Source organism: Chiloscyllium plagiosum, unplaced genomic scaffold, assembly GCF_037043375.1.
Source record: "Chiloscyllium plagiosum isolate Xiang-an unplaced genomic scaffold, Cpla_swu_hap1 HiC_scaffold_3, whole genome shotgun sequence".
NCBI lineage: Eukaryota > Metazoa > Chordata > Chondrichthyes > Orectolobiformes > Hemiscylliidae > Chiloscyllium > Chiloscyllium plagiosum.
In genome coordinates this window covers 20,123,613-20,150,954 of record NW_028270141.1, presented here as the reverse complement: position 1 = coordinate 20,150,954, position 27,342 = coordinate 20,123,613, and the positions used below count along the sequence as shown (strand labels likewise).

At 41.1% G+C, this 27,342-nt stretch overlaps 1 protein-coding gene across 1 annotated transcript in view; it reads left to right on the top strand.

Moving 5' to 3' along the window:
- The window catches only part of asap2a (ArfGAP with SH3 domain, ankyrin repeat and PH domain 2a), a 195,813-nt gene that overhangs the window by 89,937 nt on the left and 78,534 nt on the right, over positions 1-27,342 (top strand). The window contains exons 5-8 of the mRNA XM_087977838.1: positions 8,015-8,064; positions 15,364-15,493; positions 20,065-20,150; positions 20,350-20,425. Of these exons, the coding sequence (XP_087833964.1) occupies positions 8,015-8,064; positions 15,364-15,493; positions 20,065-20,150; positions 20,350-20,425 (342 nt within the window). The remainder of the gene's footprint in view (positions 1-8,014; positions 8,065-15,363; positions 15,494-20,064; positions 20,151-20,349; positions 20,426-27,342) is intronic.

Sequence of the window (27,342 nt, the reverse complement as noted above, 5' to 3'; positions counted from 1 at the left end):
TTTTCCAGCACCACACTCTTGATTCTGATCTCCAGCGTCTGCAGTCCCCACTTTCTCCTCAAAAGTTATTGCCCAATCAGAGTTATTCTTTCAGCTTTTAAGGTGGGATATAAAGTAAAACTAATTGAATGACATATTGCAGTTGATGAAATGCGCAATTAGTTTTCATTAGGTCTTTTGCCTTTTAGTACAAATTGAATTTTGAGATCTTTCTCGTCAAGGTTATATCATATTTAGTATTATTTATTAGCAATTATCCTTTGTAAAACTACGTGAACGGGCAAATAGCTTTGCCAGATGGCAGTAACACATTTAGCTTAGGTATTTTGATTGACCTACAGATCTGAGAATGAACCCAGTGCCCACATTATATTCTTGGAACACATTTGTTCCATTTACTAGACATCAGCCTTTTGTCTTTGCATGCCTTACATATCTTGCTTATCTTGTAGTATTGTGACGAATAGTGCAGGATTTATATATTAAACTTAATTTGTTTTATAATTTGGCTCTTAAAATATTAGCATTTGATGTAAGTCTATTTTTGTGATGGGGTTTTAAAATTAACTGGTCTTTCTGGAACCGCGATTTTAAATCCATATATGATGCCTAAAATGTTAATGGATAGTTTATTTTATGAGAGGAGAGAAAAAGCATTGAAAAATTTTAGCTTGCGTTTGAGTTTGGCAAAGTAAAAGATTGATTTTAGCTTAAAGTGATAGAGATAATAAAGCTTTTGGAATCATAGAATTCCTACATTGAGGAAAGAGGCCATTCACCCCATTAAGAATTTACCAACCCTTGGAAAAGCATCCACCCAGCCCCAGCCCTGCACTCTTTCCCCAGAAACCTGCATCTCCCATGGCTCATTAACCTAACTTGCTCATCTTTGGACTGTGGGAGGAAACTGGAGCACCCTGCGGAAACCCATGCTGACATGAGGAGAACATGCAAACTCCACACAGGCAGTCTCTCAAGGCTGGAATCAATATTGGGTCACTGGCACTGAGGCAGCAGTGCTAACTACTGAGCCACCATACCACCTTTGGGCAGCTTCAAAAAGGCTTGATTGGTTTCAAATGCAAATTTAGGTTGTCTTAGAAAGGAGATGTTCAGAACAGTTAAGGGAATTAGTTAACTCAATGAAAGAGTTTAGGTTGTGAAACTTCCAGACCAGCTGTGTCTGAAATTTCCAGGACTCTGCATTGGTTACTTAAAATTCAGAATTTCTAAGATCTCAGTTATGGAAGGATTCACAGAAAAGGCTTCTTCTCACACAGTACAGTAACGGAGGGAAAAACTGTTGATTCAAACTGACAAACTCTATAGGAAAGAGAAGTTTGTATTTTTTGACAAACTATAAAGTGATGGTGTTGGTGTGTAGATGGGACTTGTTTTACTCCATGCTTTGAAATTTTCAAACTTTTTATATTTGGCTTGGTTGGTTTCCAGAGGAACCTCAATTATCCAAAGGACACAGATGGGGAGTATTTCGTTCAGTTAATTGAATGCTGGATAATCGAGGTTCCTCTGTGTTTATATTCTGAGTAATAAATGTCTGTTTTGTTGTTAAAACCAAACTGCAGCCTTGTGTGACTATGTTTTAGTGAAAGGCCATCATGTTAAAAAAAAAAGGAAAACTATGATCTATTGAGTCATCTCACTTGGGGATCTGACTTATCTAGAAGTAACATCAGCTTGGATCATGTGAAGGGGAAGCTCATCCACAGTCTGAGCTAATTGAATTCGGACGGATCTGTGTCTTTTGTAAAGAAACAGGAAAATGGAGGTGCTGGACATAAACAGCTGTTGCAGGGGCGTTTAACGTACATATTCAAAATGGCTTTGAAGGTATCAAGGCGAGACAGAATTAGTGGATAAATTGAAGGTAGGCATAAGAGCAAGATCTCATAGACAGCAGATACTTACTGTGATTATCCAACATTGAGATTTATAAAAACTGAAATTGTGATGTCACAACTAGAGTTAGCTAAGATATAGAAAAGAACAGACTCCAGTTAGAAGAAAAAACAGAGGAAAGGAAAACGAAAATAAAACTTGATTTGGTGAAAAACAAGAACAGAGTCATGTAAAGGGATAGAATTGAGAAAACTCAAAATGGAAAAAGAGTATAAGAAAAACAACGATGAATGGAAAAGGGAATCACATTCAAAAAGCTTGAATTCTGAAGTGGTGGGATAGTTTGTCAATATCGTTTGGCCAAAAAAAAGCGTAGAGTAAAGAAGAAAAAGCAGTAATAGTAGTAGCAGTAGTAGTACATCAGAAGATGATTTTGATTCCAGTGAGGTAATTGATTTAACTAAGGATTCATATTTAGTGACTTACCGATTTTTCATCTCATTTAAGAAGATAGCAGAGCAGATGAAGTGGTGAAAAGATGTTGAACCTTAATGTTACAAAATATTTTGACAGGTACAGCTATGACTGTACGCAGGTTTGACAGAAGAACAGTCTACAAAGTACAAACTGTCAAAAAGTTATTGCTCAGTGGTTTTCAGCTTGTCCCAGAAGTTTACCAATTGAAACTTAGGTCTACAAGAAAGCAATTTAATTAGACGTTTGTATGATTTGCAAGTGAGAAAAATACTGCGGGCTAAGTGGTTTCAATCACCTGAAGTTAGAGAAAAATTTTGAGACTATAAAATATTCAGAAATAGTTTGGATATCAAGAGTCAAAGATCAGAGAAGGAGCAGATTTGATATCTCTCTCTCATTTATAGTTTGGGGGATTGTCATATGGGAATCCACAAGAAAATTGTGCATTAGCTACAAAGCAGCATTCTTAAACTCAATCCGAAGAGATTCCCTAAAACTAGGGAACACATTACTTCATGATGAACCATAAGTCATAGTAGCTGGAACACCACTGTTGTGATGGTGATGAAACTATATAGTTCCCAAAGTACTGACGATTACAAAGTCAACACGATAACAAAACTGAAATAGTATCCAAAGATTGGAAGATTTGTTTGAAAGAATTGAACATGCATAATTGATCACCAAAATTGACTTGCTTAAAGGGATATTGACAAAATGCGTTGATAGAGCCAAAGGAATATCAGCTTTTGTACGGCTGGATAGACGCTATCAGTGCAGTCTTGCTACTTGAAATGAAAAATGTACCAGCAATTTTCCAATGATTGACCCGTGAAGTCATTGAAGAACTTCTTAACTGCATGGTTTACATCATCAACTTATTATATTTTTTCACCCAAATGTGGGAAGAACATTTATGCTACTTAATTGAGCTGTTTGATTAGCTACTAAATGCTAAAATGTTTTATCAATCCTGTAAATGTACACACTGGCACAAAGTAATTTAGCACATCAAGAACTGAAAGTAAAGAATATTGTGGATTTTCTCATGCCCAAGGCAAAATCTTGCAATATGTTGGCATGTGTGGATTTTATCAGAATTTTATTCTGAACTTTTGCACTGTTATGACCCCCTTTAACTATTTTTTTTCCAAAAGAGGAAGAAAATTTAAATGCATGGAATAATGTCAGTGAGTTTGGCAAATTGAAAGCTGTGCTGACAATCACATTGATTTTAGTGCCTTCATATTATGGGAAGTCAGTCAAACTGACCATTGATGCCACTGACATAATTGTGGGAGCCATTTTCCTGTAGTTTGAGAAGATGGGGATTGAACGGCCTGTCAGTTTTTGAAGAAACTGACTGCATGACAACTGAAACATTTGACAGTTCAGAAAGGGGTGTTGAGTCTGGTGTTGTTTGTGCATCGTTTTGTGGTAGATATTACAAACAGTGCTCAAGAAACTATTATTTATATGCGTCATAATACTTTGGTTTTGTGGAAAAATTTCAGGACAAGAATTACAGTTATTTGAGTGGAGCTTAATTATCTAGCCATATAATTAAAGTAACATACATTTGCCTGTAAAAAGATACTATGTTCTCTTGATATAGCATCAGCTATATGACAGAACCCAAATGCTGTGATGCAACAAATGTGAAATATGGTTGCCATGAATCTTATTGTATGTTCAAAATCAATATAATTCTAGTCTTAATGTGACATCAAAGTTTAACAGGATTTTTATTGAAAAATGAAAATGCCTCTTAAGGAAAGATTTTCATTCTCATTTGGGGGTGTGATGAAAGCTGTGAGATAAGCAATTTGTTTTTGAAGAGTTTAGATTTTAAAGGGGTGGCATATGGGTATTGGTCTATTTTTGTTCAGTGATTTTAAAAATTAACTAATTCAATATTTCCAGAATCATGATTTTAAATTAATGTTCCTCCCTTAGTGTTAATGCAAGTTTGTTTATTTAATAGGGCTTTATGACAGGAGAGAAATATGTTAAACGACATCAAGTTGCACTTTTGTTCAGAATAATTGAGGATTTAATTTTAGTTTAGAAAGATCCAGAGTTAGGAAAGCTTTTGGGCATATTTGAAAAGATTTGGTTGGTGTTAGATGCACGCATAAGTTCTCCTAGACAGGGGAGAATGCAGAAAGTTAAAAGTGAATAAGCCACTACAGTAAAAGACTTTAGTTTGTGAAACCTCCAGCTTTGCTTATTCAAAGCTCAGAACATTTAAGATCTCAGTTGTGTGAGGACTCAAGGAAATGGCTTCATAGCTCATAGCACAGGAAAAAGCAATCAATTCAAACCCATAGATCGGATAGAGAAGAGAAATCTATCTTATTTTTGTAACTGCAAAGTGATGGTGCAGTGGAGTAGGTAGGATTTTGTTTTTCATGTGCTTTGAAATCTTTCAAACTGTGCTATACCGTATACGCTTGAGTAATAATTCAATGTTTTGACTACTTTTTAAGGTTAAATTTATGGGGTCAACTATTACATGGATACTACTTTTGAGGGGCTGAAAATCACGCCTTTCAAAATTCATACCATGTCATTAATAGAAGCCTAACTGATGTGTAAGTGAATAACGAGAGAAAAAAACGAATTCTGGTAATTCTGAAAACCTGGAGAGGAAGACAATAGCCAGTGGACTGGAAGACTGGGTGCTGAGCGAAACAACCAACAGAAACTTGGAGCTGAGTGTGATGGCTGGCACATGGACTCATGAACATTGATCTGTTATCTGTGAAAAACTAGGGTGATTCCCCTCCCAATCACACCACTTATCTCTCCACACTGGAGACTCCCTGCCTCCATTCCTGATGAAGGGCTTTTGCCCGAAGTGGCGATTTTCCTGCCCCTTGGATGCTGCCTGACCTGCTGTGCTTTTCCAGCACCACTCTAATGTAGACTCTGGTTTCCAGCATTTGCAGTCCTCACTTTTGCCTCGTGGACTTTTACACAGGGTATTTGGGAAATTTCAGGTTATTTGACCAAAAATAGGGGTTGACTTTTACATGAGATCGACTATTACTCGAGTATATACGGTAATTAGGTAGCTTCATTTGGTTTATTTCTTTGAGTAAGAAACTTCTATTTATTGTTAAAACTAAATCTGCAGCCTTCTGTGTTTGTGTTTCAGTGAAAACATATCATGATCTGTCAAGCCATATTTCATTTTGCCTTTGACTTGTCCATTATTAACATCAGCTGAGATTATAACACTGTGCAGTAGTATTTTGATTGGGGTGGAAAATCTATTCCTTTTCAATGCACCATCATAAGAAAGTGACGGTATGTATGGTGGGGAAACGGGGCCGTGATGAAAGCTGTATGCCTGAGAGGAAACCTAAGTTTTCACTTTGACCTGGGATGTTACCTAATTTCTTTTAACAGTAAAAGAAATCACAGAAACAAACAACTAATTGCTGAATTGCAAATTTAAATTGATAATTGAAATTAAAATCTGTAACAAAATGAAGCTAACAACATTACAGACCATTATTTTAAGAGTAATTGGGAGTGCAACGAATGAGCAAAAATACTTGGGTTTTCTTCTCTATGTGAACTGAAAATTTTAATTTATCTGGTCATTATAATCATTTTGTGTTCTGAATATATTTTAATTAAATAAAAATGTAAGCTTATTTATTTGACCAATTAGACAAGTCACCACTGTTTGAAAAAAAATCTCAATACTCCAATCCCTTTGGCTGAGTGAAGCTACTCATATATTCTATTGTCACTTGTCAATGATTCATGATTATTTTATCTGCAAGCATGAATTTGCACAGTGATACATAAAAATGTTTATAAATTTGCATGAGGAGACGGTTAAGTGTAGATTATTTAAAGTGGCAATATGACATATGCTAGCAAGTTTTTTAATGCAATAATGACATTTTCTCCAGGTGTGGATATACTTAAACTAAGTTACAGTTCCAATATTGATTTCAATTAGAATTGAACTTTAGACTTGAATAGTCTATATCTTAGGCTTCATTTCCAGTTACCCATAGAAGTGAATTATAACTTGGGAAATGAATTATACTGTAAGTGCATAGGCAAAAGAACCAAAGTGCTTAGCCCTAAGTTTCCTTACCAATTCTATTTGAAATTGAGCAGCATTAAATTTTTTGGAAAATTTATTGTTGACTGGGCGTTCTGCGTCATAGACAGGATCAGAATTTGTAGCCCATCCTTAACAGTCTTCACAATGTAGTGGTGAGTTATGTATTTGAACCACAATAGTCCATATGGTATAGGTACACCCACAATGCTATTAGGAATGGTGTTTCAACATTTTGACCCAGTGATAATAAAGGAACAGAAATATAGTTCCAAGCTGGCACCTTTTTTTCCTTGAATTCTTGCAAGACCAAAAACCTATTTTGGTTGAAAGTTTTTCAATATTGGACCATCTGCAATCCTGTGGTGTAGAAAATTCCAAAGTAACACAACTCTCTGAGTAAAGAAATAACTCCTCTTCTCTGTCTAAAATGTTTGGACATTGTTCTGAGATAGGGTGAACACAGTTTCCCCATCCAGAGCACTATCAATCTCTTCAGAATGTTGTATGTTTCAATGAGAGAGCCTCTCGTTCTTCTGAACTCCAGAGAAGATAGGTCCAATTTACTCAGTTTCTGATTGTGGAACAGCCCCCTCAAAGCAGCAGCCGGTACAGCGAATGTCCTTTGAACCACCTGTAATGCAAGTATGACCTTCTTTAAATATGGAGACCATAACTGAATAGAGTAATTCAAGTGTGGTTTTATCCAAGCCGTTTACAATTATTGCTAGATTTTAAAAATGTATTCATTTGTGGGGTGTGGGCATCGCTGGCTTTGTTGTCCATTATTCTTGTACTGTGGACCAGTTGCATTAAAGGCAAATGTGCCATTTACCTTCAAAATGCCTTCCATTATCTTCAAATAAACTTTGTGATCCTTGTATAAATATGCCACATCCATCTGAACATGAAGATTGGCAAGTTACATGCCTTGTAAAAATATTCTGCTTTTCTCCTCTTACTACCAAAGTCCATATCTCTTGCTTCACACATACTGCATCGACCATTTTGTTGTCCCCTCTTAATTTGTCTATAATCACTTTGCAATCTCTTTGTATTATCCTCACAACTTACATTCCAAGCTATCTTTATAACAGCAGCAAACTTCAATAAATTACTTTCCATTTCTTTGTCCAAAGTCATCAATATAAATTATAAATTGCTAAACCCTGATCCTTCTGCACTTTATTAGTCAGAGCATGTCAACTTGAAAGTGCCCCATTTATTTTTACTCCCTGCTTTCCATCCATTAGCCAACACACCATATTTTTCAATTCCAAGCACACCTATTTTGAGTATTAACCCTTTGTGTGACACCTTATGCCTTTTGGAAATTCACATACAGTACATGTATTTCTTTGGCTTTATCTAACCTGCTAGCTTAATCTTAAAAACACTAGTATATTTGTCAAATGCCATCTCCCTTTTGTGAAATCAAGTTGATTTAGTGATTATGTTATGATTTTCTACATGTATTGATAAGATTTGCTTAATAATATATTCAGCATTTTCCTGTTACTGATGTAGGACAGTTCTCTGCTTTTTCATGGAGTTCTGGTTGCTAACCTTTGTACTTGCATTCATCTGTAGGATCTTAAGAAGCCTTTTGATAAAGCCTGGAAAGACTATGAAACAAAAGTGTAAGTTTTGTAATTTCTTTTGGAGTAGTAAGTTGTATATTTGCATGGCTTTTTGTAATAAACACTCCATATGGAATTCAGTAAAAATTTCAGTATTCAATGTATTGCTTTTTTGAAATTTTGAATTTTTGTAATTGAGGTTATAATCTGTGTATATCAGTCATATAGTACATTTTTTGTATGAATTATGATAGTATATTCAGAATGATATTTCTAAGACTTCAGAGTGGAATGGCCTGTCCAGATTGGGTGATAATCCTTGGCACTTCAAAGAGTGAAAAGCAGTTGCTCAGATACAGAGAAGAAGGGAACTAATAAATAAATAATTAAACATTTATTTTTAGTGCTGATGTAGTGAAATATATATTCACAAACAGAATTTTGTAACTTAATTGTCCATCAGTTCTATCATGTAAGAGAAAAACTAAAAGTCAACCCCAGAAATTAAAATGTTTGACTCTCAAAACTGTGAAATTGTTCCTATACAGACTTCAACAATTATTCATGTTGGACACCAAGTTTATCACACATTAATAATGTAACTTCGGCAAAACACGGATGAACTACAAAGTAATCTCATTAGTATCTATGGTTTAAGCTCAAACTTATTTGATCACCCATTTTCACATTCACACCAACAGACAAAATTGAGAGAGAACTTTTTTAAATTTGTAACTTGCCAGTCTGATAACCATTTCAAAGAATACCAAGTCTTTCGGAAATCTGATGGGTTATATTACATGGTTGAGGGATTGCACCTTGCTTGAATTCCAAAGTCATCAGTCAATGTAAACAGCTTCTGTTGACTTCCAGAGCCTTTGTCTTATTTCTTACACTGGGATTCTGTCTCAGGACTTTTGACAATTGATAATTGGAGACTAGAGACAGCAAAGCAAAAAGAACAGTAGTTTAGCTTCCAAAGCAACACCTGCCTCCAGCTCAAAAACCCAGTCAAAACCAGTTCACGCTTCAATTTCTCATTTTCAACCTTCTCTGGTTGTTTGGCCAGCACCAGTTCTCCCTTGATTGATCGATTCAACATCCAGCCAGCTGCCAGTCCCTTAAGATAACGCCAATGCAATCTGGTTCATCTGTAGAGTTCTTAGAGTAATAATTAAATTGCAGTATCTTTCCAAACCAGTTCCCAACAGCAAACATCAGTCTTTTGTTCTCTCCTTTTCTTTTACAAACAAGCTGCTGTTTAAAGTTCAAGGTTCAATTCTCAACTGCAACTCATAATTCCAAACCAAAAATGAGAAAAAAAGCAAAGCAATGGTCTCAACAGCACTTATTGTCCCGAAATGTGAGGTGCTGCATTTTGGAAAGGCAAAACAAGATCGGGCTTATACATTAAATGGTAAGGTTCTAAGGAATGTTGTTGAACAAAGAGACCTTGGAGTGCAGGTTCATAGTTCCTTGAATGTGGAATGCTGGGTAGACAGGATAGTGAAGAATTCTGGATTAGTGGTGCTGGAAGAGCACAGCAGTTCAGGCAGCATCCAAGGAGCTTCGAAATCGATGTTTCGGGCAAAGGCCTTTCAGGTATAAAGGCAGTGAGCCTGAAGCGTGGAGAGATAAGCTAGAGGAGGGTGGGGGTGGGGAGAAAGTAGCATAGAGTACAATGGGTGAGTGGGGGAGGGGATGAAGATGATAGGTCAGGGAGGAGAGGGTGGAGTGGATAGGTGGAAAAGGAGATAGGCAGGTAGGACACGTCCGGACAAGTCATGGGGACAGTGCTGAGCTGGTAGTTTGGAACTAGGGTGAGGTGGGGGAAGGAGAAATGAGGAAACTGTTGAAGTCCACATTGATGCCCTGGGGTTGAAGTGTTCCGAGGCGGAAGATGAGGTGTTCTTCCTCCAGGCATCTGGTGGTGAGGAAGCGGCGGTGAAGGAGGCCCAGGACCTCCATGTCCTCGGCAGAGTAGGAGGGGGAGTTGAAATGTTGGGCCACGGGGCGGTGTGGTTGATTGGTGCGGATGTCCCGGAGCTGTTCCCTAAAGCGCTCCGCTAGGAGGTGCTCAGTCTCCCCAATGTAGAGGAGACCGCATCGGGAGCAACGGATACAATAAATGATATTGGTGGATGTGCAAGTAAAACTTTGACTGATGCGGAAGGCTCCTTTAGGGCCTTGGATAGAGGTGAGGGAGGAGGTGTGGGCGCAGGTTTTACAGTTCCTGCAGTGGCAGGGGAAAGTGCCAGGATGGGAGGGTGGGTTGTAGGGGGGCATGGACCTGACCAGGTATGGTCTGGGAGATGATACAGAACCTCATCACCTCAGGAGATCTCCCACCCACAGCTTCCAACCTCATAGTCCGGGAACCCCGCACTGCCCGGTTCTACCTCCTTCCCAAGATCCACAAGCCTGACCACCCGGGCCGACCCATTGTCTCAGCATGTTCCTGCCCCACTGAACTCATTTCTACCTACCTCGACACTGTTCTATCCCACCTAGTTCAGGAACTCCCCACATGTGTTCGAGACACCACCCACGCCCTCCACCTCCTCCAAGACTTCCGTTTCCCCAGCCCCCAACGCCTCATCTTCACCATGGATGTCCAATCCCTCTACACCTCCATCCGCCATGACCAGGGCCACCAAGCCCTCCGTTTTTTCCTCTCCAGACGTCCCTTCCACCGACACTCTCATTCGTTTGGCCGAACTGGTCCTCACCCTTAACAATTTCTCCTTTGAATCCTCCCACTTCTTCCAGACCAAAGGGGTAGCCATGGGCACACGTGTGGGCTCCAGCTATGCCTGTCTCTTTGTTGGCTACGTAGAGCAGTTGATCTTCTGTAATTACACCGGCACCGCTCCCCACCTCTTCCTCCGCTACATTGATGACTGCATTGGCGCCACCTCGTGCGCCCGCGAGGAGGTTGAGCAATTCATCAACTTCACCAACACATTCCACCCTGACCTTAAATTTACCTGGACCATCTCTGACACCTCGCTCCCCTTCCTGGACCTCTCCATCTCCATTAATGATGACCGACTTGACACTGACATTTTTTACAAACCCACCGACTCCCACAGCTACCTGGATTACACCTCTTCCCACCCTACGCCTTGCAAAAATGCTATCCCGTATTCCCAATTCCTCTGTCTCCACCGTATCTGCTCCCAGGAGGACCAGTTCCACCACAGAACACCAGAAGGCCTCCTTCTTTAGAGACCGCAATTTCCCTTCCCACGTGGTTAAAGATGCTCTCCAACGCATCTCCTCCACATCCTGCATCTCCACCCTCAGACTCCACCCCTCCAACTGTAACAAGGACAGAACGCATCTGGTGCTCACCTTCCACCCTACCAACCTTCGCATAAACCAAATCATCTGCCGACATTTCTGCCACCTCCAAACAGACCCCACCACCAGAATATATTTCACTCCCCACCCCTTTCTGCCTTCTGCAAAGACCGTTCCTCCGTGACTACCTGATCAGGTCCACGCCCCCCTACAACCCACCGTCCTATCCTGGCACTTTCCCCTGCCACTGCAGGAACTGTAAAACCTGCGCCCACACCTCCTCCCTCACCTCTATCCAAGGCCCTAAAGGAGCCTTTCACATCCGTCAAAGTTTTACTTGCACATCCACTAATATCATTTATTGTATCCGTTGCTCCCGATGCGGTCTCCTCTACATTGGGGAGACTGAGCGACTCCTAGCAGAGCGCTTTAGGGAACATCTCCGGGACATCCGCACCAATCAACCACACCGCCCCGTGGCCCAACATTTCAACTCCCCCTCCTACTCTGCCGAGGACATGGAGGTCCTGGGCCTCCTTCACCGCCGCTCCCTCATCACCAGATGCCTGGAGGAAGAACGCCTCATCTTCCGCCTCGGAACATTTCAACCCCAGGGCATCAATGTGGACTTCAACAGTTTCCTCCATTCTCCTTCCCCCACCTTATCCTAGTTCCAAACTTCCAGCTCAGCACTGTCCCCATGACTTGTCCGGACTTGTCCTACCTGCCTATCTCCTTTTCCATCTATCCACTCCACCCTCTCCTCCCTGACCTATCACCTTCATCCCCTACCCCACTCGCCCATTGTACTCTATGCTACTTTCTCCCCACCCCCACCCTCCTCTAGCTTATCTCTCCACGCTTCAGGCTCACTGCCGTTATTCCTGATGAAAGGCTTTTGCCCGAAACATCGATTTCGAAGCTCCTTGGATGCTGCCTGAACTGCTGTGCTCTTCCAGCACCGCTAATCCAGAATGTGGTTTCCAGCATCTGCAGTCTTTGTTTTTACCAGGATAGTGAAGAAGGCAATTAGTATGCTTGCCTTTATTGGTCAGCGCATGGGGTGTCAGAGTTGGGAGATCATATTGGAGCTGTACAGGATATTAGTTAGGCCACTTTTGGAGTACAATGTGACCTTTGTAAGGTTTATAAAGTCATGAGGGGTGTTGCTAGGTTAAGTAACCAAGGTCTTTTCCCTAGGGTAGGGAAGTCCAAAACTAGAGGGCATAAGTTTAAGGCGAGAGGGGAAAACTATAAAAGGGACATAAGGGGCAACATTTTCATGCAGAGGGTGGTGTGCGTATGGAATGATCTACCAGAAGAAGTTGTGGAGGCTGGTACAATTACAACATTTAAAAGGCATCTGGATGCTTATATGAATAAGAAGGATTTGGAGAGATATGGGCCAAGTGCTGGCAAATGGGAAAGGATTAACTTAAGATATCTGGTCAGCATGGACGAGTTGGACCAAACGGTCTATTTCTGTGCTGTACAGCTCTATGACTCTATCTGAGTCCCAGTTTGCTGCTTTCAGTCCCCGCAATTGACTACTTCAACTTTCCCACCACAGCAGTAGTCCCTGATAACTTCCCTTGACTTTAAATATACTGACCTCAGGACTGATCACAATTCACCCCGAACAACAGCCCAATTAGACCCCTGTCTGATCTCTGTGAAACTTTTCAATGGATTTATTGCCAATCCCTAAACCTTAGTTATACTTCACCTGACGAAGGAACAGAACTTCGAAAGCTTGTGATTTCACTTAAACCTGGTGCCGTGTGACTTCTGACCTAATCTCTGGACTGGTTGGACTTGCCTTGGACCATCACACTGGCCGTGGTCCACTCTCTGTACTATAATGGGATGGATCCACACACCCTGGTTGTCCTATGTGGCCAACTGACTTTGCCCAAGCTCTTAGAATAAGATGTGACTGTATTCTTGATTGTGTAGGCACCCTTGACTGTCTATAGACCCATTGACTCGATTAATGAATGCTCCCCGTAGATTTTGAGACCATGACTATTTGTTTGAAGCATAAGCTGCACACATACGGTTGTTGGTTTGGCAGTGATGGTAACGTGATGCCATACAGCTCCTTGACTGTTCATTGCAAAAGAAAAATGACAGTTTTCCCAGCTTTCTCTCTGCTAACAGGCAACACACAAATACTATGAGCATCCAAGTTTACACAACGTGATTGAGCACTGAGCACTGACAAAACAAACTAAGAGGCCAGTGATGCATTTTGTTCCAATGCATAAGCATTTGTACATCTAGTTTAATGTGCTTTATCTTAAGAATTTACATGAGTTTTGTAGTTACTAGCCTCACTTTGCAAGGAGATTATTTGAAAAATTACTATCACAGAAAAAAAAAGGTGATTTCTTTTTTGTTTTTAAGACATTCATCAAAGTTTGCTTTTGTGGCTTTGTAACTGAAGCTATAATGCAGTTTATTTACTTGATGTTTAAAGACAAAATTGAAGTTTTTCGTTAATATGCAGCATTAAACAGTTTACATAGCATTATTTGATATATATAGTTTAGAATTAATACTTTTTACTCATTTATTCTCCAAAACAGTTGATACATCTAATTTCGTTTCAATAACTAGGGAAACCTCGGATGATTGTAACTTTCAATTTTTTTGTATTCCAGTCATTTTATTAGGTAGCCTTCGAGCAAGAAGAACTTGCATTTATATGCATCTTTCATAACCTCAAAATGCCCTTGGATAATAATCTTGATGATGTAAATAACTCACCACATAATGTGTTCTCATGGTTTTAGTTGAGAGATAAATGTTGGACAGGTTATTAGGTAAAATAATCCTGGTCATCATCAAAATTGCATTTTTCATTAGCGGGAGGCTTTAAATTGACCTGAGATTAGTTTCCTGTATTGTTGCTGCTGGATCAGTTGGGGACTGATTGAAGGGACAATTAAGTTACTTCAATACTTCTTTCAGTGGCTGTTAGAATTAGGCAGTCCTAGGTGTCCTTGGAACTAATGTTATAACCTGGAGAGCAGGCAACAAAGTGGTGGGGCAGGGTGTGGTTTGTTTCCAGGCTGCCTTTGCCTGTTGGAAGTCAGACTCCCACCCCTCCCCACCCCATTCTTCCCACCCTTCCTTGTCGACCCAGGCTTTCCTCCGCAAAAAAACAGACTTACTTTCCCCTGACCTCCATGGTTCCTCTTGTTGAGTGGAGTTCCTGTAGTTGATGTTAGTGCCATTGCTTCCAGTGGCTCTGCGGGGGTGAGAACTGCCAGCCATTTGACTTGGAGGTAGGACTTCTTCTCCAATAACGGCCCAAGGCTTGCCTTAAGCCAAGTAATGGCTGACAGCCATGATATGGCTGCAGGGAAAGCTGCCACTGGGGGGAGAGAGAACCCCACCCTAGCACAAATTCAACTCTTTGATCCCACTTCAAATTTTTTTTTGATTCAACATATTTAAGGAAAAGAGAAGGTACTGAGCAGGAACTGAATTTTTTAATTTGTTAATTGTGAGGTGCGGACTAAAAGGGAAATATTTAAAAAAGCAAATTGGAGGACATCAAAGTGTTGTGATCTCAATGGATATAACTGACCATCCTGAAAAAAATTAAGAAATAATAGCTTAGTTTCTAGAAATAATAAGTTACAGGTCTGTTCCAGTTTGATGTATGTCTGACACAGTTCCACAGAGCTAGTTCCACAGAAAATCATTAGCAGTAGCCAGCACTTCATAAAGGAAGATGTTCCTGACAAATCTGCCATCATAGATTTCTTTGAGAAAGTAAAGGTTGAAAGAATTGAAGTGGATGTGTTTAACTGTTCTTTCAAATGTATTTTGTGTGAAAACTATGGAAAAGCATAAGGATTTGGAGGTTGACGATCGAAAGATAGTTGAAGCAGAATCTCAAGATAAGATCATTTAATACATCTGCCTTTGAACCAGTCTCAAGATTTATTACATAAGACAATAGTGATCTTTGTGAGGTTTGAATGCTAAATTGGAAAAAATTAATGTAATTTTAACATGACTGCAATACTATAATTTTGTTTGCAGTACAAAAATTGAAAAGGAGAAAAAAGAACATGCCAAGCAACATGGTATGATCCGCACAGAAATAAGTGGAGCAGAAATTGCTGAAGAAATGGAGAAAGAGCGGCGATTCTTTCAATTACAAATGTGTGAGGTAAATTTAATTTTGGCAAATTGTGGCTTTTTAGTGCAGGCTATTGTAATTAGGATATTACAGGTGTGCAGTCCTTTATCTGAAATCCTTGGGGCCAGTTTTTTTCTGGATTTCTGACATTTTCGGATTTCAGAATAAATGACGTTTTCACTGTGAACTAAAAAAAACTTACCAACAGCTGACCCACGTGTGACAAATATGAGTGCTGAGACACAATTGACGCCTGCCAGTGCTGGGCCATGCCACCACGTCACATCTGAGTGACGTGGGTCAAGTGAGTGTGGAGTTGGGTCACCTGTTTGCACTCCAAACAACCTTGTGATACAAAAATAAAATTCATGAAAAAGACTTTGGATTTTGAAGCTTTTCGGATTTTGGATTTTCGGATAAATGATTGTGTACCTGTATTTCGTCAACTATTGCTGTACCGTGTGGGGCTATTTGTATTGTTTTCGGTCATTACCTGTCAGATTTTATTTGGGATGGTTAGCTGCTAATTTTAAAAACTATTATTATAGTCTTGTAGATTAATTTACACTTATTTATATGTAACATCTATTTGCATGCGTCAGTTGATTTTTAAATTGATTTTATGCTGTCTAAACATAAGTTGCAGTCATTTACAATTTGTCCACAATAATCTATAAAAGCTCCACCTCAATTAGAAATGTATACATCACAATTCCATTGCTTTCTTTCTTGGGCAGATTAGATGAATGTCTGCAGTGTCATTTATATGTAGGAGTATAGCAATTTGGGTTAAATGAGCTGTCAGCTATGATTCAGTGATTAAACTCTTGCCTCTTAGAAAGCTGTGGGTTCTGGAACCACCCTGGAGACAAATCTGGGGAGTACTATACAGTTGGAGGTGCCATTGTTTCGATGAGACATTAAATCACTGTTCTCAGCCCTGTTAAGTGAACTTAGAAGATCCCTACTTTGCAGAAGAGCTGGTGTTCTGACCAATATCTATCCTGCATTAACATCATTGAAGAGATAGCATTCATAATCATTTAGCAAGCAACAATTTGATTGCAGATAGTCAACATGGTTTCGTCAAGAGCAGGTCATGTTTCACAAACCTCATTGAGTTTTTTGAGAAAGTGACCAAGCATGTGGATGAGGGTAGGGCAGTTGACATGGTGTACGTGGACTTCAGTAAAGCCTTTGATAAGGTTCCACATGGTAGGCTGTTGGAGAAAATGCAGAGGCATGAGGTTGAGGGTAATTTAGCAGTTTGGATTAAAAACTGGCTTTCTGTAAGAAAGCAGCGAGTGGTGATTGATGGAAACTATTCAGCCTGGAGTCCGGTTACTAGTGTAAACTGATCTGTTTTGGGACCACTGCTGTTTGTCGTTTTTATAAATGTCTTGGAAGTAGGCACAGGTGGATGGGTTAGTAAGTTTGCAGATGACACTAAACTCTGTGGAGTAGTGAACAGTGTGGAAGAATGTTGCAGGTTGTAGAGGGACTTGGATAAACTGGAGAATTGGGCTGAGAGGTGGCAAGTGGAGTTCAATGCAGATAAATGTGAGGTGATTCACTTTGGGAAGAATAACAGGAAGGCAGAATACTGGGTCAATGGAAAGGTTCTTGGTAGTGTGGATGTGCAAAGGGATCTTGGAGTCCACGTACATAGATCCCTGAAAGTTGCCACCCAGGTTGATAGTGCTGTTAAGAAGGCATATGGCATGTTAGGTTTTATTGGTAGAGGGATTGAATTCTGGAACCGTAATGTTATGCTGCAGTTAGTGCGGCCACACTTGTAATATTGTGTACAGTTCTGGTCACCCCTATTACAGGAAGCATGTGGAAGCATTGGGAAAGGTGCAGAGGAGATTTACCAGGATGTTGCCTGGTCTGGAGGGAAGGTCTTATGAGGAAAGGCTGAGAGACTTGGGTCTGTTCTCATTGGACGGAAGAAGGCTAAGAGGGGATTTGATAGAGACATACAAGAAGATCAGAGGATTAGAAAGGGTAGACAATGAAAGTCTTTCTCATAGGATGATGACATCAGCTTGTCTGAGGGGGCATAACCACAAATTGAGGGGTGATTGACTTAAGACAGACGTCAGAGACAAATTATTTACTCAGAATGTTAAGGGCCTGGAATGCCCTGCCTGCCAATGTAGATAATTCAACCACATTAGGGACGTTTAAACAATCATTGGATAAGCACATGAATAATGATGGGATTGTGTAGGGGGAATGGATTAGTTCACAGGTCGCCGCAGCATTGAGGGCCGAAGGGCCTGTTCTGCGCTGTATTGTTCTATGTTATAAGTCAGATTTTATGGTTGCATTGAGGAATGTTTTGTAGAAATTAACTGCCACTTTTCCTTTACGGGCAACACGGTGGCTCAGTGGTTATGACTACTGCCTCACAGCACCAGGGACCCGGGTTCAATTCCAGCCTGGGGCAACTGGCTGTGTGGAGCTTGCATGTTCTCCCTGTGTCTGCGTGGGTTTCCTCCGGGTGCTCCGGTTTCCTCCCACAATCCAAAGATGTGCAGGTCAGGTGAATTGGCCATATTAAATTGCCCATGGTGTTAGGTGTGTTAGTCAGGGGTGAATATAGGGTGGGGGAATGGGTCTGGTTGGGTTACTCTTCAGAGGGTCAGTGTGGACTTGCTGGGCAGAAGGGTCTGTTTCCATACTGTAGGGAATCTAATCTAATCATGGGGCGGCACAGTGACTCAATGTTTAGCACTGCTGTCTCACAGCACCAGGGCCCTAGGTGAAATTCCCACCTCTGGCGACTGTCTGTGTGGAGTGTGCACATTCTCCCTCTGTCTGCGTGGGTTTCCTCCCACAGTCCAAAGATGTCCAGGCCAGGTGAATTGACCATGCTAAATTGCCATAGTGTTAGGTGCATTTGTCAGGAGTAAATATAGAGTAGGGGAATGGGTCTGGGTGGGTTACTCTTCAGAGGGTCTTTGTGGACTTGTTGGGCCGAAGGGCCTGTTTCCATACTGTAGGGAATCTAATCTAATCTAATCTAAATTGCAACAGTGGCTTTAGGTCAAAGCTTCCACTTCTTGATCCAAAATGGTGACAGCTGGGACATGGCTGAAAATGCCCACCAGATATTCTGCCTGTCTGACACTGAAGTGATCACTTGGTGAGCTTTCCACTGGGATCACCTCCAAGGAAAAGAAAGTCCTGTCTGCCTGAAGCTGCTAACCATTAGCATGGCAGCTTGTGTAAACTGCAGCACTTCATTAGAGGTTGCGGCTTCTCATAGCACAACTTGGAAGTCTAGGAGCAGTGGCCACAGGAGGTGCATTCTCAGACATGTATCTCTATGTGTCTGTGTGGGCATTGGTGAGAGTCTTAGGGTGTGGATAGCAGGGAAAGGGGTTGCTGGGGTCAGAGGCAAGCACAGAGGAATAACTTTCAGCAACCACCTACTTTTTCTTGCCGTCTATACTGTTGCTCATTCTCAAAAAGCAGACTGTTCCATTGTACCAGTTAGGAAAGCTGCCAGTATTTCCATCTGCTGGAAACACACGCAATCACAGTGGTGGCAAGAAGAGGCTCTTACAAGTTTTTATTTCCTTGTTTTCATTCATTTCTGTTTGCTCTATTCTCTTGGGACTTTGGAATATAAATCTTCATTTAGATTCCTGTCAGTTGCTGATTCCAACAGGAAGCTCAGCTTGGGATTTTGGGATTTCTGTGATTTTCTTGAACTCTTACCCTCTTATCGCAGATATACAAGTTGGTGCAACTGCACAGTGGAATCCACCGATGGCTGCTGATGTGGATCCCATGTAAATTCTAGTAACTCGGTTCACTTACAATTGACGACCTTACTGGAAAAATAATAATTTTCCTGGAAGTACTCGTGACTGGGCACGCATGCCTCCATTCGTATTGGTTGCTGGAGATACATCATGAAAGTGTAAATTGAAACTATATAGAATTGCCGTGGTAGCTTGAATGTCTGGCTTTAAATCCCACTTGCTCAGAGATGTGTGACACAACATGTCTAAAAAGGTTGATTAAAATGGCTGTTAAATTTAGATCTTGCCCATGTCCCAGACACTCCTTTCATGGGATCAGTGTGTTGCTGCATAGCCAGCATTTACTGCATTTCCTTAATTGCCTTGAGAGGTTGGTGTTGAGCCATTATCTTGTACTTCTGCAGTCCATCAGGTACTCCACAGCGTTGTTGACAAGGAAGTCCCAGGAATTTGACCCATAAGGATCAGAAGTGAAAGTTACGGGCACGTACACTTTTACATTTCTGGTGGAACAGGGCTAAGGATTTTCAGCCACATTGTTATCACAACTCATTTTTACATATGTCAGTAAAGCCACACTATTAATGTTGTGTGCAGCATGTTGTATGCAACTTTCTTAGCAAATTTATTAACCAACATACACTTATCTGTGATACATAATTCACAAATGTTAATGACAATTTAATTGTGTAGTTTATTAACAAGTTCCACTGGAACTAGCAGTTGTACATCTTCCTTGAGAACTTTTTTTTTGTTATACTAGTTTTCTTTCATTTAATATTGAATTCTTCAGTATGTTCAGTTTAAAAATATTTTTTTCTACAGTATTTGCTTAAAGTCAATGAGATCAAGATTAAGAAAGGTGTTGACTTACTCCAGAATCTGATTAAATATTTCCATGCACAATGCAAGTAAGTTTTGTTTTGTGCTTTATTTCATGTTACCAAAAAATCATAACTGTTTTGATTATATGTTGAATTCTGTTAAAAAGAATTTATGCAGTATTTACTTCTAAAATTTGCCTCATTGTTTGCTCAGTTATTTGGTTATTATGCTGATAGTTTATTGTTAATATGTAAGATGCATTTCAGTTTAACCATTTCGTAACAGTTTCTTTCAGGATGGCTTGAAGGCTGTAGAAAATTTAAAACCTTCCATGGAGAAACTGGCTACAGATTTGCATGCTGTAAGTGGAATTATGACTGTCTGAAACTTTATTTGTTTATTGAGGAAGTATTAAAATTGGTTGCAAATTACACTTGTTCATTCATGCCTTTGCCTCCAGACTTAACTGCTCCAATACATTCCTAGCTGTTCTCTCTCATTTCTACCCACTGTAAGCTTGATCATCCAAACCTCTACTGCCCGTATCTTAACTCGCCAATGGTCCTTTTCCTTATCTGTCCTGTTGCTCACTGACCAACATTGGCTCCTGGTCAAGCAATGCCATGATTTTAAAATTCTCATCCTTGTTTTCACCTCCCAACATCGCCTCAATCTTCAATATTTCTGTACCTACCTGTTAACTAACCTCATAAAAGTAGATTATAGGTAGTGTCTTAAGGGAGAAAGTGAGGACTGCAGACCGACTCCGACAGCACGTTTACTATAAACCGACCGACTCCCACAGCACATTTACTACAAACCAACCGAGTCCCACAGCACATTTACTATAAACCAACCGACTCCCACAGCTACCTAGATTACACCTCCTCCCACCCTGCCCCCTGTAAAAACGCCATCCCATATTCCCAATTCCTTCGCCTCCGCCACATCTGCTCCCAGGAGGACCAATTCCAATTCCGAACAACCCAGATGGCCTCCTTCTTCAAAGACCGCAATTTCCCCTCAGACGTGGTTGACAATGCTCTCCACCGCATCTCCTCCACTTCCCGCTCCTCCGCCCTTGAACCCTGCCCTCCAATAGCCACCAGGACAGAACTCCACTGGTCTTCACCTACCACCCCACCAACCTCCAGATACATCGTATTATCCTTCGTCATTTCCGCCACCTCCAAACAGGCCCCACCACCAAGGATATATTCCACTCCCCCCACCCCCCCACCCCCTCCAACCCTATCAGCGTTCCGGAAAGACCACTCCCTCTGCGACTCCCTCGTCAGGTCCACACCCCCCATCAACCCAACCTCCACTCCAGGCACCTTCCTCTGCAACCGCAAGAAATGCAAAACTTGTGCCCACACCTCCCCCCTCACTTCCCTCCAAGGCCGCAAGGGATCCTTCCATATCCGTCACAAATTCACCTGCACCTCCACACACATCATTTACTGCATCCGCTGCACCTGATGTGGCCTCCTCTATATTGGGGAGACAGGCTGCCTACTTGCGGAACGTTTCAGAGAACACCTCTGGGACACCCGCACCAACCAACCTAACTGCCCCGTGGCTGAACACTTTTCCTCCCCCTCCCACTCCGCCAAGGACATGCAGGTCCTTGGCCTCCTACATTGCCAGACCATGGCAACACGACGCCTGGAGGAAGAGCTCCTCATCTTCCGCCTAGGAACCCTCCAACCACAAGGGATGAATGCAGATTACTCCAGCTTCCTCATTTCCCCTCCCCCCACTTATCTCAGTCCCAACCCTCAGACTCAGCACCGCCTTCTTGACCTGCAATCTCCGCCCCAACTCCTCTCCGGCCTATCACCCTCACCTTAACCTCCTTCCACCTATCGCATTCCCAATGCCCCTCCCCCAAGTCCCTCCTCCCCCTACCTTTTATCTCAGCCTGCTTGGCACACCCTCCTCATTCCTGAAGAAGGGCTTATGCCCGAAACGTCGATTCTCCTGCTCCTTGGATGCTGCCTGATCTGCACTTTTCCAGCAACACATTTTTCAGCAGTGTCTTAAGGGAGGAATGCAAGGTGGTGATGTGAATAAATATTCCAGAGCTTGGGGCCTATATAATTACAGGCACAATCAATTGGAGTGATTAAAATTGGCAAAGAATAAGAAACTAGAATTGGAGGGGTGCAGATATTTGAGATTTGTGGGGTTGGACAGTACAAAAGTATTGAAGGGTGAGGCCATTTGGGATTTGAAAAAAGTTTTTGGTCATCTAACATTTTCTCCTGATGAAACTTAATATCATTGTTTATGCTATTGGGATATTTTATTACAATAAAGGTGCTGTATAAACCCAAGATCTTAGTTGTTATGATGGCTTGTAGGTCTCATTTAATTTCTCATTTCTGTTGTCTGGTGACCTCAGCAAGGGAACATTTTGGTCCTGTAATTGACTTTATTGCAAGACCAGAGGGTAGAGAAAATACTTTACAATAACTATTATAATAAAGTATATGCAAGTGAATTTCACCAGACAATCTGATCCTCCATGGTTAAACAGCCTAGTGACAGTCAAATCTGCAGTTTCTGCTTAAAGCTTTAACAGAATTCAAATAAAGCCATCTTGATTGCACTCAGTTCTCTCAATTTAGCTCATGCGCACATCTTTAAGTATAGATTTGGAGTACTGGAATAGTGATCGTCATAATTGTAGCGGTGGAAAGTTGCATATATGTAAAGCCTATGGATACCCTCAAAAAAACATCTCAACATGTCAGTAGCCCTTTCCAAGGTTGAAAAGGACTGAAAAGTGACATCTGAAATAAAAGCAAAGGAAACTATATTATGCTGCCATGAGCTTAGTATTACAGAGCAGTTCGACACTAAACTCTTTGTCTGCTTGAGTAGAGATGATGTTGCAATAGGTGATTATAATGATAGTGCTCTATTATGCCACTCCACAGTGTGAAATTCCCATAGCATTGTAGCATGTCTCTCATTAGGTCAGCTGTGGCTTGCAATGACTGTGATTGAATGTAGCAGCCTATGCTGCATGATAGTTGCTTGTGTCCTCATAGTAAATGACAAGGTTCTGCATCTGCCTGTTCGCTCAGGCCCTGAAAAGGCACTCCCTGCCAGTGCTGGATTGATGAGTTAAGACTATTGAATTGGTGGGTATCTTCGGTAGAAATGACTATTCAGACTATATTGGATCTTAATGCTTTTGTTTTCTTTGGCCAGCTAGTTTGAGCTTGAGGCTACCTGTCATGATGTTTATTACCCTTTGAATTGATAACTTTTTGCTACTTCGTTCCTTTAACATACTAAAATGTCTTAGGATGTTCTTCAAGAATGTTATAAAGTGACATTAGGCATTTTGGATAATGTCACAGAGGACAAATATGTAGAGAAGGAAGAGGACAGAACTTGAGGATAGGCCTGTAGGGAGCAACAGAAGTGATGATGGAAGTGTAGGCTGGGAAGTCATTGTAGGTGATTCTCTAGGTACAGTAAAATAGCTAAGAATGGAAGCACCAGCTCGATAGTTGAAATATATTAGAGTAGGATGATGTGATCAACTGTATCAAAGGCTGTAGTTGACAGGTCCAAATATGTGGAGATGGTGGCTGGAATCACCTTCTACCCACCAATAAAACTGGGCAAAGTCAATCAGAAAGGTGAACAATAAGAGAAAAATCACCCTTATTCATGAAAAAATTAGAATATATAAGGAGCTGCTTCTCCAATCAGGAGGTGTTTCTCTCTTGCACTTGCCGATAGACTCAACTGTGTCTCATAAATTATTGCACGTGGGAGAGAAGCAGCCTGGGATTGGAGGTCAGAAAGTGAGTGGCAACACCTAAGTCTGCACCCTGGAATCGTAGCGGACAGAGTGTCTCTGTAGGGGAATAAAGAGAGACTGAGGTCAGGCAATTGAAAAGAAAAAAGACTACCAAGAGTTGGAATTTGGGGCTGGTGTGTGGGAAGAGGAGAGTTGATAATAAGTGGGGTAGATGGCATCATCACTCTGCTTCTGACTGATAAATTTTTTATGAATTTGCATCTTTTGAAAGCTGATGTTATGTTGGCTCAGTGAATGAGCATTTCCTTTTATCATTTCAAAAATATTCTTAACTGCTTTATTTAATGCACTATTGTGCAATATGTTGTAATTAACAATGGTCTTGCTGTTAACCTATTTTGCAGTAGTGTGTTAACTAGCTCTCAAAAAATTAGACTTGTAACCTCTGAGGATTCTTTTTTCTTCTTATCCTTGCTGTTTTAATGTGTTTCAAATGCGTAGTTCTGTCTGGTTGGAATATTCTGGCTTTATGCATATGTGATGAAAATTCATTAGCGGATACCTGATTGGTCCACTGCAGGTGTATTTAGGGTGATGACCTTTTTGTGTGTAGTGTGTGTCAGTTTTTTCTAAATGTTGCAAGGTTGTGCCTGTTGTTTTCTTGTGCCAACTTAATTACTGCTGTCTTCTTTGTGTTGAAGTCCTAAGTTTAATGGAGAAATAATTATTGGAGATAATTTTTTTCTAATTCTACTACTGAATCCAAGTAATCCATTCACTGTCTAAATATCTATAGTAATACATAGGAAGCCCTGTGGTACTATTTAAATATGCTGTGTTCCCAGATTGCCATGTATATGTTTGCATAAGTTGGGTACGCTTTTTACTCATATATTGTCCCCTTTGATTTGGGAGGTAAAATGCATTGTTGAATTCAACATTATTTTTATTATTCCTAAGTATATCAGTAAGAATATGGTCTGTCAGGTTGGGGAAATTTATTAAAACTATTCAGGCAACTTGCATTTGCTTGTCTGTTCCTATGTTTGTTGACAGAATTTCAATCACCTTTGAAAAATAATGGTATTGGGGATTGCTGTGGTTCTTAAGTAAGCAACCTCTATAAAGTGGTATGTGCTTTTAGTTAAACTGAGGCCTTTGTGTTAAAGGGTTCAAATCAATGCACAGAATTTTCCCCTCCCTAGTATGATGCAAGTAATCACGACAAAGATGGAAATATAGAGGAAGAATCCAATATGGAGACTTTTTTCCCCAATTTTTCTCCGCTAGTCATAAACAGACACTTCATAATCTTGCCATTATGCAGGAACTACCTCATTTCCATGTATTTGCATCTCATTAAAGTCCGAATTCCTTTGATTTTTGAAACCAAAAATTGCTGGAAAAACTCAGCAGGCCTTGCAGTATCCATGAAGAGAAATCAGAGTTAACATTTCAGATGCAATGACCCTTCTTTAGTATTGTTCTGAAAAGATACATAAATCAAAGTGGGTACCTGGTGGCTGCAGCTCACAAATCCCAGGAAATTGCTTCTTCACACCCAAGTCTTTGCATGGTCCATTATCCTCATCGAGCTGCCATTCACACAAGTCAGTGTCGGCAAAGTGTCAGCCTCACAACATTGGCATGCCTCCTTTTGGACCAACACTCACACCAATTCAGTCCTTTAACATTTTGTTTGGAGCTCAGGGACACTAGGGCATGTGTTTGCCAGATTGATTTGCATGCAGGAGACACATACTCTATACATCTGCGCAAGATGTATCTTGTGGCTTTTAGCTTGTTTTCTTAGTACTCATTTGCTTTTCACTTATTTGGATGTTGCCAGTCTCTCTGTATTTAGCATTGCTTTCTAAAACCACTTACCTGAGTACTGGGATGCAGTGGCCAGCCTCTGCATGACTTGCTTTGCGTTTTTAGCATGGGGAAGAGGAAGGCAATTTGTGACAGTGGGGAGCTGTCAGGGATGTGAACACATTGTTGAGGAGCACCATGTAACGTTATGTTGCACCTGTACATTTGATAGCATTTTACTTAGTAAACACACTACATATAGTTTAAACAAAATGGCATTGTCAAAGGGAAGCAGCACTAAGTAGGGTGAAGGGGTCTATGGTCAGTCAGGGGTAATGACACAGTCAGTCAAAGGGCTTGTTTGATGATTCTATCGGAGTTGCCTGTAGTTAGGTGCTTAGTCATAACAGAGTCTAGGATCTCTATCTTTGCAGTAAAAAGATTGGATTCCAGTCAATCCAGCTGGCCAAGTAGCATGGGGATTATACTTTGGTTTGTCAGAGCTGTGGAGATGCCAATCCAGGTTTGGGTCATGATTGTTCTGGACGTTTGGTCAATACTGGTTAGAGCTTATTTGGGCAGTCCAGGGAGTTTTGGAGAAAGCAAGCAACTCAGTTCTGGGGATGGGCATCATTTTCTCAGATATCTGAGAGAATGGTGAAAGTGATAGGGGAAATTGTAGTTCGTAACCTCATAGTGAGTAGAAGAGGACTGGGAGCTCTGAAAGGGAACATTAAAGCAGTTCACTGTAACTCTGGCCTCTATGTGGGGATGGTACAAGGCCATAGGAAGCCATGGGAATTTCCAAAGTTGTGGGCATGTTAATAATTTTTTGAAGGGGCTCACTGAATCTGAGAGGCTAAAAGATCAGAAATGTAATGCTGGAAAAGCACAGCAGGTTAGGCAGCATTGGAAGAGCAGGAGAGACCTAAGCCCTTCATCAGGAATGTGACGGGGGAAGGGAATGAGAGATAAATAGAAGGGTGGGGCTGGGGGAAAGGTAGCTGGGAAGGCGGTCGGTGATGAAGGTCAGTGGGGAGGGTGGACCAGATGGGTGGGAAGGAAGATGAATAGCTAGGACAAGTCAAGAGACCAGTGCCGAATTGAAGGGTTGGACCTGGGATGAGGTGGTGGCAGGGGAGATTTGAAATTGAGGTGGGGAGGGAGATAGATCTCTGGTGATGGGGTCTGATTGTAGGTAATGGAAATGGCAAAGGATAATATGCTGTATCGGGAGATCACTGGGGTGGAATGTGAGGACCAGGGGTGTTCTATCTTTGTTGCCATTGAAGGGGTGAGGTTCAAGGGCGGAGGTGTGGGAAGTGGAGGAGATGTGCTGGAGGTCACTGCTGATCATGTGGGAGGGGAAATTGTTGTCCTTGAAGTAGGAGACCATCTGGGATATCCTGGAATGGAATTGCTCCTGCTGGGGACAGATAAGACGGAGGCAGAGGAATTGGGAGTAAAGGATCACATTTTTACAGGAGGCGGGATGGGAGGTGGTGAAGTCTAGGTAGTTGTGGGACTTGATGGGCTTGAAGTAGATGTCCTTGTTGAGATCGAGATGGACAGGTTCATGAAGGGGAGGGAGGTATCTGAGATGGTCCAAGTGAACCCAAGGTCAGGGTGGAAGGTATTAGTGAAATTGATGAACTGTTCAACTTCCTCATGGGAGCACG